The 17142-nt window shown below is 38.2% G+C and overlaps 1 protein-coding gene across 1 annotated transcript in view; it reads right to left on the bottom strand.

Moving 5' to 3' along the window:
- Positions 1-17142, bottom strand: part of PDE4D (phosphodiesterase 4D) — a 1104527-nt gene that overhangs the window by 930137 nt on the left and 157248 nt on the right. Inside the window, exon 2 of the mRNA XM_024765389.1 lies at positions 6721-6950. Coding sequence (XP_024621157.1) covers positions 6721-6950 — 230 coding nt within the window. The remainder of the gene's footprint in view (positions 1-6720; positions 6951-17142) is intronic.

The raw sequence follows: 17142 nt of genomic DNA, 5'->3' as shown, positions 1-17142 counted from the left end.
TATAATATGAAGCCTTATTTGACTAAAGTAATCCTTCCTCCTATGTTGGGGAGTTGATTTTTGCCCCCAAGTGACCATTTCTTCCTTTAACTTCTTTTCATTTTCTTTTTTTCATAGGACATAGTAATACAAATGCACACAGTGTACTTCTCCAGACAGGTAATGGGGCACTAGTGATGAGAAAGTGTTTGTAATATTCTCCACCCACATGTATCCCTGAATATACATCCATCCAGAGGTGTGTCATCCTGTCACAAGGGGACAACTTACTCCTTGGCTTTTATTTTATTATAGCTGATGCAGCAGTAAAACACAGGTAGAAAGATTTAGCACTATCTCTAAAACACAGGTAGCACTATCTCCTGTTACCCTCCCTCTGCTGCCACAATCTCCTACTTGTGTGCAAGAAGCGATCCATGTGTGGCAAGCTAAACCCTCCTCAGAGTATCTGGGGGGTCCATGGATTACCCAGGGAAAGTAAGCCAGTGCCAGAGTTGACGCCAAGGGGAGCTCCTAATTCCTCCAGAGAATTCTGACCAGGTAACTATGTTGAAGTCAGCAAGGGTTATTATAGAAGTGAAACAAGGAGGAAGTAAGGAATGAAGAGGACTTCTGATCTCATTCCAAACATAATTGAATAATCTTTGAAAGCAGGGCATGTCTGTGGACTGATGCCAAAAGCAAGACCTAGACTTCTTAACACAAATGTGACAGGTCCATAACAATCTTAACTTTCTGAACCAGGAACAAATTTCTGGTTGCCTCCTAAATCTGCTAGAACACCCATCTTTACCCCAAGAGTTATTAATAGAGGATCTCTGAGGCCAATTCTAACAAGGAAACTGATAAAAACAAACAGGATTTGCTCCAATATTTTTGCAAATAAGTGTAGCAGTAGCAGTAGTGGTTATACAGTAAGTAGCTATAACATGCCAAAAGAGTACCAAGTATTTTATCTTCACAATAAAACCATGAGGGAGGTACTCTCATTATTTTTATTTTTGCCCTTTAGAAATTAGAAACTTGGAGTGGTAAGGAACTTTCCCAAAGTCAGATAGCTCATAAGTGGTGATGCACGCAAGACTCAAATTCAGACCACCTTATCTGGAGTCCCCACTCTAAACCACTTACTACTCTGCCACTGTCTACCATGATATTGTCTTTTCATTCTCAACTTTTCTGTCTGCCCCCTTAATGCTTGGATGTCCTATTTGCCACCATTCAATATTCAAGGGATCAACTGTTCTTTTCTCTCAGGACAATTACCCTGCAGGTTAAGTGTCATCCTTGTTACCTGCTTTGCCCTTAGCAAGCTGCCTCCATTTCCCCCTTTCCATTTTCTTCTCCACCCTGCAAACTTCACTCTTGTCCTTTTCACTGTTTTTCCCTGTTATCTGCCCATCCTCATTTCTCTTTTCTCCAGCCTAATTCCACTGCCATCTCACTTATCCTTGTTTCCCTGACTGTTCACTGTGACACTTTTCCCTACACACACACATTTCAGAGGTTCTTAATATTACCACCATATTAAAAGTAAACAGAAAATAAAATTCAAGCCATGATGTGAGAGAAAATATTCATTTACAATACAAACAAAAGACTCATGTTTAGAATACAGAAACACCCCCCAGAAATCAATAAGTTAAAAAAAACTGGATAAATATTTAAATAGGCATAGCACAAAAGAAGATATACAGATAGCCAATAAGCATATTAGAAGGTAAACAATATTTCTACTCATCAGAGTAATGTAAATTAAAACCATAGTAAGATACTGCTACACATTCTCTAGAATGGCTAAAATGAAAGGACTGAGAATACTAAGTGTTGATAAGGATGCAGAACAACTGGAACTTCCATGCATTGCTAGTGGGAGGATAAAATAGTACATCACTTTGTAAAATTGTTGGACAGTAGTAAAAATAAATATATGCTTACCTACAACTCAGAAATTGTAGCCCCAGGAATATAACCAAGAGAAATAATTGCATATGTCCACAAAAAGACTTGTATAAAACTGTGCGTAGCAACTTTATTCATAATAGTTCCAAACTAGAAATACCCCAAATGGCCACCAATGAAAGCGCATAGATAAATTATGTTATATTCATACAATGGAATACTACACCACAATAAAAAAGAACAAACTATTGATACATACACCAACACTATAAATATCAAAAAACATTTTGAGTGATAGAAGCCATACACAAAGAGTATTTACTATATGATCCCATTTATATGATGTCTAAGAAGAGGGGAAACTAATCTTTAGTGACAGAAGATAGGAAATTACATGGTGATTACATGAGTATACAAATATATAAAATTTATCCAGATGCATACTTAAGATTTATGTATTTTACTGCATGTAAATTATACATATATAAAAAGTTTTTAAGAAAGTAAATGGATAGAAAACTGTTTAGGATAGAAATATAGAAACCTATGACATTCCAAGTTCTTGCCAAGTTCATAACATTTCAAGACATTAATAGATGTCTCTCTTACTTCAGTAAGAGTCAATAAACAGCCACGAAGCCTGTGTCATCCTATCCTATCCTATATGGAAAACTAACTGGTGGGTGAATTCAAGGTTCTGGGCATCCCGGGCCTTACAATTCTGTTTTGTGATCACTGAAAGTTTCAAAATGTTGCTAAATCACAACACACACAAGCTAACACCTTAGGCATACTCAAAGAGAATTGTTAAATAGTGGACATTTGAACACATTCATATTGCCTGGTTAAAACAAATCCAAGTAGAATTGTGAAAGTATTAATTTTAAAAAGTCCTCTGGAACTCAGGCTCTTGACCCAGGCACTTCATGAGGAAGTTAATAGCTGCCATACATAACATTCATTTTTGCCCACCAACATTCCCTTAAGAAACCACATCATGGCTTTCTAAAGGGGTAGCACAAGTCTCTAGACTCACTGTGTAATACTCAACAGAGCAAGTGTCTGATGTGCTGATATCCCAGAAGAAAGAGCAAAAATAAATAAATAAATCCAAAGGGCATAAAAGTCTTCTTTCTCATCAGAGATTCACAATTGCCAACTAACCTTTAATGATGGGAAACGGGGCTGTAGAAAACCTAGCTAAAATAGTCTAAATTACCCATTAGCCCTTTCTGATAGCTGTGAAGGAACCTTGTATTCTTGGTTAACTGGAATAGCTACGGAATGTCATCCCTAACTTTACCATTTGCTTACCTTCCAAAGCTTAGATAGTCCAGAAAATTACACTTCTGATTTTTACATTTCTCAGATACTCAGTTGACAGATATATATTTTTTAGACCAAATGATCAATTATTTATTCACTTGATTCATTATTTCTTTCTTTCTTTTTTTTTTTACATCCTTATTGGAGTATAATTGCTTTACAATGTTGCGTTATTTTCTGCTGTACAACAAGGTGAATCAGCTGTATATCCCCTCCCTCTTAAGCCCCCCTCCCAACCTCCCTATCCCACCCCTCTAGGTCATCACAAAGCACTGAGCTGATCTTCCTGTTCTATACAGCAGCTTCCCACTAGCTATCTATTTTACAGTTGGTAGTGTATATATGTACTTCTGATTTTTACATTTCTCAGATACTCAGTTGACAGATATATATTTTTTAGACCAAATGATCAATTATTTATTCACTTGATTCATTATTTCTTTCTTTTTTTTTTTTTTTACATCCTTATTGGAGTATAATTGCTTTACAATGTTGTGTTATTTTCTGCTGTACAACAAGGTGAATCAGCTATATATCCCCTCCCTCTTAAGCCCCCCTCCCAACCTCCCTATCCCACCCCTCTAGGTCATCACAAAGCACTGAGCTGATCTTCCTGTTCTATACAGCAGCTTCCCACTAGCTATCTATTTTACAGTTGGTAGTGTATATATGTCAATGCTACTCTCTCACTTTGTCCCAACCTCTCATTCTCTATGTCTGCGTCTCTATTCCTGCCCTGCCACTAGGTTATTTTTGCTTCAAAAGATAATAGGAATCCCTTTAGGACATCCTTAGTCTTTGTTTCTGCCACTCTCATCCATGGTTTCTCCTGGCTGCCTTCTGATACAGACAAGTCACTCTTGTTTCATCTCTCTAAAAGACAAATTCTTTCCTCCAAGATATTGAATAAATTTGTAAATGGTAAGCACTGTTTTGCTTATACTTGAGTCTTAGATCCTTGATTAAAAAGGAAACAAACTCTGAACCAAGTTAAGTACTATCATACAGACAATTCTGAACCTCTAAGTTCTTTGGCACTTAGAGGCTATTTGCTTTTAGCAACACATTCAAATTTAATTAAATAAGCTTAGCTTTTACATGAGATTTTTAATTATATGCATTGCCTAACTACACAGAGGCATATTAAATATACTGCATCAGTTTCTTCTAAGGGCACATGATATAACACCAGCTTTGAAAAAGAAATCATGTTTAGCCACCAAATTTTTTGAGGTACCAAAGTGAATTGAATACAACACAGGCTTAAATTAATTCATTTTAATTTTAATTATAACTATAATCCCTTCTTCCTCAAAGGTAGAGAAAGCAAGATAATGATTGTAAGATAAACCTGCTGTGCAGAAAAGCGTTTATACTAGGCCTGCAACTGTTATCATTAGAAAAGCCTGTTGGAAAGGTGAGCCCTTAGCTGGCATCTGTGAACTTGGATTTCAGGAGGGTTCCCACCATTCCCTAACTGGTAAGAGTGTCCAACTGCCTAAACTGGTTGTGTAAAAAATGTGGTTTATGCTGAACAACTGATTTCCTTCTGGGAATCTGGAATTTAGGCACATGCTACGAAGAGGGTGCCCCAGTGACCACCCCCCAATAAAAATTCTGGGCACTGAATCTATCTTTTATTATTTTTTTTTTATTGTGGTAAGAACATTTAACATGAGATCTACTCTCCTTACCAAATTTTAAGTGCATAATACAGTCTTTTCAACTATAGCCACAATGCTGTACAGCAGATCTCGGGAGCTTATTCATTTTGTAATTGAAACTATATGCCCATTGAATAGCAATTCCCCATTTCCCCTACCCCCAGCCCCTGGCAACCTCCACTCTACTCTGTTTCTATAAGTTTGACTCTTAAATACCTCATACACACACTGAGTTTTTAATAGGCTTCCCTGGTAGAAGACTTCCCTGGTGAACACACTTCACATGTGTTGTCACAACTCATTACTGGAGGAATTAAGTGCATCCTGTCTGACTCTACTGGGAGAAGGAACTCTTGGATGCTTGTATCTGGTTTCTTCCAGATTTTACCCCATGTGCCTTTCTCTTCGCTGATTTTGCTTTGCATTCTTTTTCTGTAATAAATCCCAGTCACAAATACAACTATTTACTGAATTCTGGGCTCTCCTAGCAAATTAATCAACATAGGGGTGGAATTGGTGACCTCTGACACACCTGGCAGTGAATCCTGTTCTCTACACAGATGAAGTGGTGTTGACGCCGACGAGGGGAAATTGGATTTCTGAGACAGTATTTTTCAAAGCATGCTCAAACTGCCATATAAAAGTCCCACCTGATTTAGTGTGTCTGATCAACAAGTGTACAGTCTTATTTATATACATGGTTCATCCCAAGGGAAAAAAAAAAAACCAAACCAAACACATCACATACGTAATTCCTCTTTCCATCGCTTCAAAGTAAGAATTTGTTGTCTTCTTATTTACCTAGTAGTGGTTTCCTCATAACTTTTAACTGGTCTTTAACAATTCAAACAGCTAAATTCAATATCTTAGATGACAGTTACTGCTGAAATTTTTTCTGACCACAACTTTTAGGAAAATCCAAAAGATACCTCTCTAGACATACATGCCTTGAACTTGGCAGAGAATGAGGGAGCATCACATTTTCAGCATAACAAATTGCTCTGTTCTTGTAATCCTAGTAAATGCTCAAGAGACTATGTTCCACTGGTTTCCTCCTCTCTTCTTAAAATGCAGCTGAGCTGCCCAAAAAAACAAATAACAGATGTGCCCACTATCCTCACTTTCTTTGACAATATTTTATCTGGTGAATCGCTATTAAAGAGTAAAAACTCCATTGTAAACAGTAGAAAAAGAATAAAAACATAAATACTCTGCAAAGTAGGAACTAGAAATATTACATTTGTAATTGGAGGCCTCATTGCATCTGATTCTTCTATACATACTAATGCAGAATAAAAGTGCCTTGTGCTGGGAACTGAAACAGTATTCTGGTAAGCAACACCTGAAAATGTCAAAGGCCAAATTACTAGGCTCATGACTATAACTGCATATTTCCTTTAATTCTAATTATAGTACAATCTATTCTTGATTCCAAATTTGCTTTGCATCGATAAACATTGCCTACCATTTCCAGATATGTATGCCTACATGGTAATTTGTCCATTAGTTCTCATTTGTTAAGAAATTTTCTATTAAATTACCTATGACCAATATCAATTTCCAAGTCCAAGTCCCCTTCTTCAGATACTCATTATCATTCATCAATACCTTTTCAAGTCCTCTTTGTAAAATAATTTCACTAAAACGTCTCCTCCTGCAGAGATTGCAACATTACCTCAGAAAAAAAAATCACCCTTCTTTCTTTTGGCTCTAGAAACCCCATTTTCCTTCCGCTCAAATCAAGCAATGAGCCACAAAACTCAAAAGATCACAGATAACCATCACCATCTAAAATACAAAATGGGGAAATGTCACCAAGGTCACTCACCCACTGGAGTCTGCGGAAGTGATAGCAATCAGGGGTAGAATCTTCAGGGGGAGGCTGGTTGGCCTTTGAGTGTTCTCCGATTCACTTTTCAAGTCAGCTTGTTCCAACTGTCTGAAGGCAAGAGGGGGAAGCTGGACACTGCGGCAAGAAAGTCTCCGTACAAGATAGGGTTCCATTCCTCGCAAAGGGTCTTCCTCTTCATTAGTGGAATGCAGTGTTTCCTCAGAGGCCTAAGACAAAAGTTCAAGAAAGTTCAGTAATCAACAAAAGTCCCATGATTTATCATTACATGACGGCTTTACACTTTTGGAGAAAGAAATTGAGGGAAAATTATACGTGAAAAATGCTAACTAGAAAGCAATGATATTAACAGAAAAATATTTGGTGAAAAGACTACAACTAATAACTGAAATCTAGAGTTATTTTAAAAATAGTAAAGTTGTTCACCAGTATATTCAGATATGGCTTGGTTGTTAACAATTAACTGACATTTCCAATAATCTTAGAATTTATGAGTTTTGTGCATGAATTCTATGAAATCAAGGGTAAATCAAAACATTTTTCTACCAAATATGAAATGAATTGTGGAAATTTCATATATATATGTGTATGTATATATATATATATATATATATATATATATATATATCTTGACATATTACATACCCATAAATACATGAAGAAAGAGGAAGAAAATGAGTCCTTTTTTTTCTTCATAATTAGGACCATATTTGTAACATATTTTCATATGTCACATGTTACTCAGATATTCTTTACAAAGTTTTATGATAAGACTTTGTGAGGGGAATGAAAAAAAAGACATGAACATCTGAGTACCAAGTAGAAATATATTTAAATCACAGCTGAATTTTGCAAATAGAAAATTTAATATTTTGACTCTAGTTGAAAAAATATACTGCTACATAAGTAATAATTATTTCCAAGTGGTTGGAAAGTCTAGTCTGGCAACGTTTATTATATCCATATACACAGAATGATAGAGCCACCAAATGTTATCAGATAACACAATGAGTTTTAGAATCCTTGCATTGCCACTTTGCCAGTTGTGTTTGTAGAGTGTTGCTTAATCTAAGTTTTCTGTTTCTTTACCATAAAAATGGAAATAGATCCATCGTCTCTGCAGCACACATTTGTTGGCCAAACCTTTGCTTTTCTATCTCCGTGTGAGTGGCCTTTCTCCCCTCTGAAGTCCCAAACCACTATCCTCCACACCCTGTTTGTTCTTTAGGAGCCAAAGGTGGTGTTTAAGGGAGGGCTTCGGTGAGTGACTCTGTTCTTTGGGTGGGTGGCCAGGCAGGGTCTCTCCCATGGACCAGTGTGTAGGGGAGCAGAATTGGCCACCCTCAATTGTGTCTCTTTGGCATATTGTTTGAAGTGGTTATCTCCTGAGACATGGAAAGGAAGGGCTCTGGAAACTAAGTAGGAGTTGCCCTTTCCTAAAAAACCTTTCCATAGGTAAGGGTGACTCCCTGTCAGGATGGAGGATGACCCACCCATTCCACCTCCCCCCAAACACACAAAAATGGAAATAATATTTACCCACAAGAATTAAATGAGATCATGAATGTAATGTGCATAGCTCATTACCTGTTATGTGATAAGCAGTCATGGCAATTTCCTTTCCTTCTGAGTTGTACAAGTGAAGAAACTAGCCCAGAGAGGCAAAGTACTTTCTCTAAAATTAGCCTGTTGGCTATAAGTTAAAAGTGCATTGACTTTGCAGAGTCCAGACCTAGTTTAGAACCTTTGTTGTACTTCTTACTATACTACCATCTTTGGGCAAGTAACTTAGGCTCACTGAGATTGGTTCTCCACTTGAACACTGAGGATAATAATAATATTTACTTCTCAGGGTCACTGTCTGGATCAGAGATACAAAGTGTATGAAGTACTAATAGATGGCCCACAGTTTGCACTCAACAAAATGGCAGTTATTATTATTATAATCCAGGCTAATTCCCTTTATCTTTTCATAGCACTATACTGCCTTTGATACTTCATTCATCCATATTTTTTTCCAAAAACAGAAAATTTGTCTTTTTCTGATTTATAGCTTGAAAAATGTGAAAGGACATCCAATGGTGGCTTCTATTCAGCCTTGGGTTTTATTGTCTAATTTCATGGATAAACAGAAACAAAAAAGAAGGCACCCGGAAGGTAAAGAAGACGTCAAAGCTAAACGCAAAGTTTATTTATTTCAGGTCCTAGATATGAAGATCTAGATTCTGAGAATCTGTGCTTTGGGGAATCTACTTGCTTTGTAAAACAACATTAGTAATAATAGTGGCTTTAAAAAGCAGGACATCCTGCCACTTGAGACAACATGCATGGATCTTGAGGGCATTATGCTAAGTGAAGTAAGTCAGACAGAGAAAAATAAACCCTGTATGAGCACACTTATACATGGAATCTAAAGAAAAAAACCCAAACTCATCAGATCAGCTTTGTGGTTACCAGAAGTGGGTGTGGGGGAGGGGAAATTGAATGAAAGGGGTCAAAAGGTACAAGCTTCCAGTTATAAAATAAATAAGTACTAGGGATGTAACGTATAGCGTGATGACTACAGTTGACATGGCTGGATGGTATATACGAGAGTTATTAAGAGAGTAAACCCTAAGAGTTCTCATCACAAGGAAAAAAGTACTTTTTCTTTTTCTTCTTTTTTGTATCTACACAAGATGATGAATGTTAACTAAACCTGTGGTCATCATTTTACAATATTTTTAAGTCAAATCATTATGCTGTATACAGTAAACTTATACACTGCTGTATGTCAATTATATCTCAAAAAAACTAGAAAATATTTTTAACAATAATGACTAATATTTATTGAGTCCTTATCAAGTGCTGGGTTTACTTAGTGAGTGCTGTGCTTTTCATGTATCACCTCATTTAATTTTCACTTAAGTCCTCTGGGTTAGGTTCTATTACTTTTCCCATTTCACACATAAAGAAACAGAGACTTTTATCATCACATGCCCTGGTCACACAGCCACGTGGTTAGTAGGGTCACCAACATTCCTGTTTGCCTGGGCCTTTCTGCTTTTAGGACTGCAAGTCCCATGTTCAGGAGAACCCACCAATCCCAAGCAAACTAGGATGATTGATCACCCTACAAGTCAAAATCCAAACCCAAATCTATTTTAGTTAAACCTGAAACTAACAGCTACTCTGTACTACCTCTAACAAGTATGGTCCCTGGCAAGGTGCATACTTCCAGAAAAGAATTGAACACGCAGTAATTGACCATAATTTAATATGCCTCACATTTTTAAAAAAATGAACAGAATTGAGCCCTATATAAACAGTGGAAATTAGTTGAGAATCCTTGTTGATTAAGTCAGGAGACAGAGATCTAGGCCTGACTCTGCCACTAATTACTTACGTGGTGTTGAGTCATTTTACCCTTCTGGACTTTAGTTTCCTTAGTCATACAATCAAGAGATTGTACAAAATGAACCTTAAGGCTACTTTCAGCTCTGAAATACTCAGATTTTATAATAGCCAGTGGTAAAATCAGTGCTTAGTGAGATGGCAAATATATATAATAAAGGGAAAACGTGTGCACATGTACCATTCTTAGCTTTTAGTTTGAGAAAGTAAGCCTCTACGTGCTTACAAAGTTCTGTGTGTTCGTTTAAGGACAGAATTGCAAACTACAGACACACTCTGGGACTGCTAACAGGTCATGATTTGCCTCACGTATTTCTCAAGAGAAGTTAATGAATGACTTAAGTGTGTAGACATCCTTCTCTGGGACAAACGTGGAAAAGAAGAAAAAAGATGAGTCTAGCAGAGCTAAACACTGAAAGTTAATATCTTTTTATAAAGATAGCATTGTAACTGAAGGAATGCTTTCTATAACCCAGGTCATGTGATAAAAGACTTAAGGTTTGTGACATTCTCTTTTAGATAAAACCACCTCAAGAGGTAACTTCTGAGAGAACAACCTCTATTAAAAATAAAGTGTAGCATTTTTATCTTGATAATAAAAATGATAAAGCTATAGATGTCTATATCCTAACATTCCATTCAAAAATAGCATAACAAGTGGCTTTTAAAAAATTCCAGATCAATGTGTATCAATGATATTTTAAGAAGAAACAAAACTTTACCCGGTAGCAGGTGATAGGTTAAACGGCCTTATTTTGGAAAGAAATGTAAAAATGATCACCAGGACAATATGTATTTCATGTTATTGTAGGAAAATGACATTTTTACAAGGGTCGAGGGAAAAGACAGTATTTATAGCATCTCTAAGCTGTTATTTCTCAAAATAGTGATGCTCAAACTTCCTGTGTGAGAATCGCAGAAGGTACTTGCTAAAATTCAGACTCCCAGGCCCTATTCCAGATCTGCCTAATCAGAATCTCTATTATTAGGGCCTGGGAGTCTGAGTAAGTCTCCACTATGGTTCTTATGTATGCTTAAATTTGGGAACTAATGGTTTTGACATTTTAGACATGGTCCAATAAGATGGTCTGGCAAAGACTCAATAACAAAAAGATGTTCACTGCAGCTTATTTATGATAAAGAATAACCAGATATAATCTAATTATTGTACTGAGGGATTGGCTTAATAAATTTTGATACATCATATTATGAAATACTATGAGGCTGTTAAAATAATGCAGAAGAATATGTGATTATGTTCATGACATAATGCCGAGTGGGAAAAACAGATTACAATGTGATCTAATTTTTGTAAAACAACACTAAAACAAAAACAAACACCAAAACATATTATATTTATAGAAAAATTTTAGAAAGATATATATCCCAGTTCTCTAAAATGGCTTTCTCTAGGTGATGGTGTTGGTGGTGATCTTGACATTGTTGTTTATTACTAGTTTCTATATTCCCTATAAATTTGTACTATTTTGAGTTTAAAAGTACAATAAAAGTCATAGTAAAAAAATGAAACTACATTGAACCTGCTATTGATGGGACTCAAAAATATCTCACATTCAGCTTCAAGATATGCAATATCCAAAGGAAAAAGACACTAAAATATTTGAATGAGTTTAATGCAAACCTGTTAATTTGTAATAAAACAAAATTCTCTTTGGTAACTAACCAACTTACTTGGAATAGTTGACAGAAAAATACTTGAAAGATAATTGTTTTCACTGTTAGGACAAGTGCCTCCCTGAAATACATACCTAAGGAAAGCAATCCCTCAATGATTAAGAGTTACAACGAATGTGTGAGTGTTAAATATGTTGTTGTTGTTGTTGCTGGAATCATTATTATTGCTGTTTTCTTCAGTCTCCATGAAGGATAGTTAATTAGTTTCTTTGTTCTCTTTTTTTTCCCATCCCAAAATAGACTGCAAGCCACTTAAGGCCTTTACTGCAGGGACATACATATAACTGGTGATGAATACATTGCCGTGCTGTTGATAATCTCGGGTTTTTGATATTTGTGTCATATATATGTATAAATATTTTACACATATATATGAAATTTTCTATAGAGAAATTATTTTAAAATATATGTGACTATACATTGGCATTGTAGCAGAAAATGTTTCTTTCTGAGCACCAGCTAGACCACATTTCCAGATTCCCTTGCAGGTAGATATAGGTACATCAATGGCATTACCTTATATGCAAAGGATTACAGGCTAAGGAAATGTGCCATTTTCACAGCTGTCCCATAAAAACTGTGAGTACAATCCCTCATTTCTCTCCCCCTCTGGAACTCCTTACTGGATACTGAAGATGGTGAAGACAAAAGATGGGAGATATCATGGTTTCTAAGTCACTGTTCAGAGGAGAGCCACTTGAATGCTTAATTTGGGCCACATGAGCCACAAATAATTTTCCATTGTGGAAAGGCACTAAAATTTGGAGTCTCCTTGTTACAGCTAGTGCTGTATTATATATATATAATCATATCTCTACTCTTTGAGTTCAAATTATCTTAATTATAACATCATTCTTTTCTGGGTAATTCCTTAATTAGATATTCATTGAGCATCTACTACCTTGAAAATGTGTGTGGGGTGCTAGAAATACAGATGAATTAGACACTTCCTTTTTCCTTAAGTACTCATTATTCATGTGGGGAGAAAGATAAATATAATAGGTCTTCACCAATGTGTGATGAAGAGCTGTAACAGAGGACTTAGGGCTCTTTAGGAGTGCATCAGTAGGATGAACACTTTTGTGAGTGAAAGAGGGTGCTAGCCAGAAGTGACATCAACCAAAGGAGAAAACTAGGACTGTCTCAGGCAAACTAAGTGGTATGACTACCTCGTGAATCAGGCATTTCTTTTTGGGTCCTGTCTACTTCTCCAATCAGTTCTGTTTAGTCTCGTTGATGGATCCCCTGTTAACTGTCTCTTGAATCTAGACACTCTCCAACGAGCTATCCTCAACCATTTCTCTTCTCACCCTACACACTATTGGTTTGAAACCTCAGGAGCTTCCCAGGTGAAATCTGAACCTGGCCCCTGTACACGAGGGCAAGGAGAGGCCAAAGAAAGAGGCACGCCACTCCAGATCAGTAGGTGACAGAATTAATAAGGAAGGGAACTTACATACAGGTTTGTCTTGGGCGGCTGCAAGGCAACTAGATCTCGGCATGTGCTGCCAGAATCTGAAAAGGTTATATAGAGGCCTTAACTGGGTTCAGTTATGTATACTGTCCAGATGATCTCAACAACACATTGTTCTCTCAAGCCTGCATCTTTGAAAACTGCTCCTACTAGGAGAATGGTGGGCAGAACATTCCATGGACCAGGGAGGGGGTGAGCAGCTTCTGATTACCTGGGTCCAGCTCACAGGTCAACTGGTGGTCAAGTTCTCTCAATGACCTCCTTTAACACACTCATGTTGAAAATATTATCCAAGACAATGAATACAAATAAATTCTGCCTTTTTATTTATGACCCCAAGTCAGCTTTCAGCCTTCCAGTTGTAGTGAAATGATTAATTCCTGTGTCATTCCATTTGTTAGCCTAGACACATCTAGGAGAGGAGCATGCCATAACAACTATTGTACCTCCAGTACTCAGCCAGTGCCTGGGACAATGTATATGTACAGCTGATTCACTTTGTTATAAAGCAGAAACTGACACACCATTGTAAAGCAATTACACTCCAATAAAGATGTTTAAAACAAAAAACACATGCAAAATAAACCTTGCTGAAGGCATGAATGAAGAAAACAGACAAACTTGACTCCATTTTCTCAACTGTAAGAAATCAGGAAATGGAGAAATAGTATTAGATATTGGTATTACTAGTAATGTTCTGTTTGTAACTACTAATGTAAGTTAGGTAGAGGCTGCAGCCCATACAAGGAATTTCTTTTAAAATTTCAGGATTTGAGCCACTCAGATTGCTTTGGACTATTCCCATGTTTGAAACTTCTTTCAAATATAGATTCATTATGATAAGCATTTTCACCTAATTTTTTTAAAAACTGATAAAAGATTTCAGGCACTCAGTGCTCCAGAGTACCTATTCTGTGCAGAGCACTGTAGAAATTAGCATGCTAAATACTGCATGAATTTTCAGGAAGAAGACAGAGTAAGCTGAAGATTAGTTTTTATAACTTCCAATGTTACGATCCTTGCTGCTGTCTAATTAGTTTCCTAATTTACTCTGAAAAAGTAGTTTCCCTGGGCCTGAATTTGTAAACAAGACAATTTTTGAAAATTGAACCAACTCTTTAAGAACTAGGGTAAAATTTAATAGGTTATATTGAAATGAATTGAAGATTATATTCAGAATCTAAAAGAACTATATACATGATAGACATTATGTGTATGTATATATATATATCGTAGACATTGTACATGTGTGTGTGTGTGTGTGTGTATATATATATATATATATATATATATATATACATAAATTCTGCTATGTCTCAATGAATTGTTCACAATATACTAAAGCAATAATTGAAAATCTGCCTTAAAATTCCTCAGCCTTATGCTAAATATTATCCCCTTATCTCATTACTCATTATATATATATATATATCTTTTTATCTTAAAATCCAATGCTAAGCTTGCTCAAATAATCTTATAGGAAACTCACAAGTCAAGGCAATAAATGTAAATACCTAAGTTCTTTTAATTCAGAAAAGAGCATTCTGAGCAGAGGAAGATGTGCACCAGTGGGAGGGAGCTGTGAAGGAGGAAAGGTATCCAAATATTAGGAAGCCCCTTCGCGGGCGGAGACTGCAGGTGGCGGAGAGGGAAAGCTTCAGAGCTGCGGAGGACAGCACAGCAACAGGGGTGCGGAGGGCAAAGCGTGGAGATTCCCGCACAGAGGATCGGTGCCGACCAGCACTCACCAGCCCAAGAGGCTTGTCTGCTCACCCGCCGGGGCGGGCAGGGATGGAAGCTGAGGCTCGGGCTTCGGAGGTCGGATCCCAGGGAGAGGACTGGGGTTGGCGTCGTGAACACAACATGCAGGGGGCTAGGGCGCCATGGCTAGCCGGGAGGGAGCCCAGGAAAAGTTTGGACCTGCCGAAGAGGCAAGAGACTTTTTCTTCCCTCTTTGTTTCCTGGTGCACGAGGAGAGGGGATTAAGAACGCTGCTTAAAGGAGCTCCAGAGACGGGCGCGAGCCGCGGCTAAAAGCGCGGACCCCAGAGACGGGCATGAGACGCTAAGGCTGCTGCTACCGCCACCAAGAAGCCTGTGTGCGAGCACAGGTCACTATCCACACCTCCCTTCCGGGGAGCCTGTGCAGCCCACCACTGCCAGGGTCCCGGGATCCGGGGACAACTTCCCCGGGAGAACGCACGACACGCCTCAGGCTGGTGCAACATCCCACCGGCTTCTACCGCTGCAGGCTCACCCCGCATCCGCAACGCTCCCTTCCCCCGGCCTGAGTGAGCCAGAGCCCCTGAGTCAGCTGCTCCTTTAACCCCGTCCTGTCTGAGCGAAGAACAGACGCCCTCCAGCGACCTACACGCAGAGGCGGGGACAAATCCAAAGCTGAGCCCCGGGAGCTGTGCGACCAAAGAAGAGAAAGGGAAATCTCTCCCAGCAGCCTAAGAATCAGCGTATTAAAGCTCCACAATCAACTTGATGTACCCTGCGTCTGTGGAATACATGAATAGACAACGAATCATCCGAAATTGAGGAGGTGGACTTTGAGAGCAAGATTTATTATTTTTTCCCCTTTTCCTCTTTTTGTGAGTGTGTATGTGTATGCTTCTGTTTGAGATTTTGTCTGTATAGCTTTGCTTTCACCATTTGTCCTAGAGTTCTATCCATCCAGGTTTTTTTTTTTCTTAAAAAATTTTTTTCCTTAATAATTATTATTTATTTTAATAACCTTATTTTATCTTACTTTATTTTATTTTATCCTCTTTCTTTCTTTCTTCCTTTCTTTCTACTTTTTCTCCCTTTTATTCTGAGCTATGTGGATGAAAAAAGGCTCTTGCTGCTCCAGCCAGGAGCCAGTGCTGTGCCTCTGAGGTGGGAGAGTCAACTTCAGGACACTGGTCCACGAGAGACCTCCCAGCTCCACATAATATTACAACACAATAAATGAAATTAAAAATACTCTAGATGGGATCAATAGCAGAATAACTGAGGCAGAAGAACAGATAAGTGACCTGGAAGATAAAAGAATGGAAATAACTACTGCAGAGCAGAATAAAGAAAAAAGAATGAAAAGAACTGAGGACAGTCTCAGAGACCTCTGGGACAATAGTAAATGCAACAACATTCGAATTATAAGGCTTCCACGTTGAAATTGAAACTGTGATTAAAAATCTTCCAACAGGGCTTCCCTGGTGGCGCAGTGGTTGAGAGTCCGCCTGCCAATGCAGGGGTCACAGGTTCCATCCCTGCTCCGGGAAGATCCCACATGCCGCGGAGTGGCTGGGCCCGTGTGCCACAACTACTGAGCCTGCGCTCTGGAGCCCTCAAGCTACAACTGCTGAGCCCGCACTCCTGGAGCCTGTGCCCCGCAAGAAGAGAAGCCACCGCAATGAGAGGCCCGCGCGCTGCAGCGAAGAGTAGCCCCCACTCGCCGCAACTGGAGAAAACCCGCGTTGCTTTGTGACCACCTAGAGGGGTGGGATAGGGAGGGTGGGAGGGAGGGATACATAAGAGGGAAGAGACATGGGGATATATGTATATGTATAATTGATTCAGTTTGTTATAAATCAGAAACTAACATACCATTGTAAAGCAATTATAGTCCAATAAGGATGTTAAAAAAAATGAATTATGTATGCAAATGAAAATTTCCACCCCAGGTTAACACAAAGATTGCAGACAGCTCTCATACATCTACAGAGCATAATCCAAATATAGGGTGTGATTTCACTTTGTTTTTGTTTTTGCGGTATGCAGGCCTCTCACTGTTGTGGCCTCTCCCGCTGCGGAGCACAGGCTCTGCACGCGCAGGCTCAGCGGCCATGGCTC

Source organism: Neophocaena asiaeorientalis, unplaced genomic scaffold (assembly GCF_003031525.2).
Source record: "Neophocaena asiaeorientalis asiaeorientalis breed wild unplaced genomic scaffold, Neophocaena_asiaeorientalis_V1.1 scaffold198, whole genome shotgun sequence".
NCBI lineage: Eukaryota > Metazoa > Chordata > Mammalia > Artiodactyla > Phocoenidae > Neophocaena > Neophocaena asiaeorientalis.
This window is presented reverse-complemented; position numbering and strand designations above follow the sequence as displayed.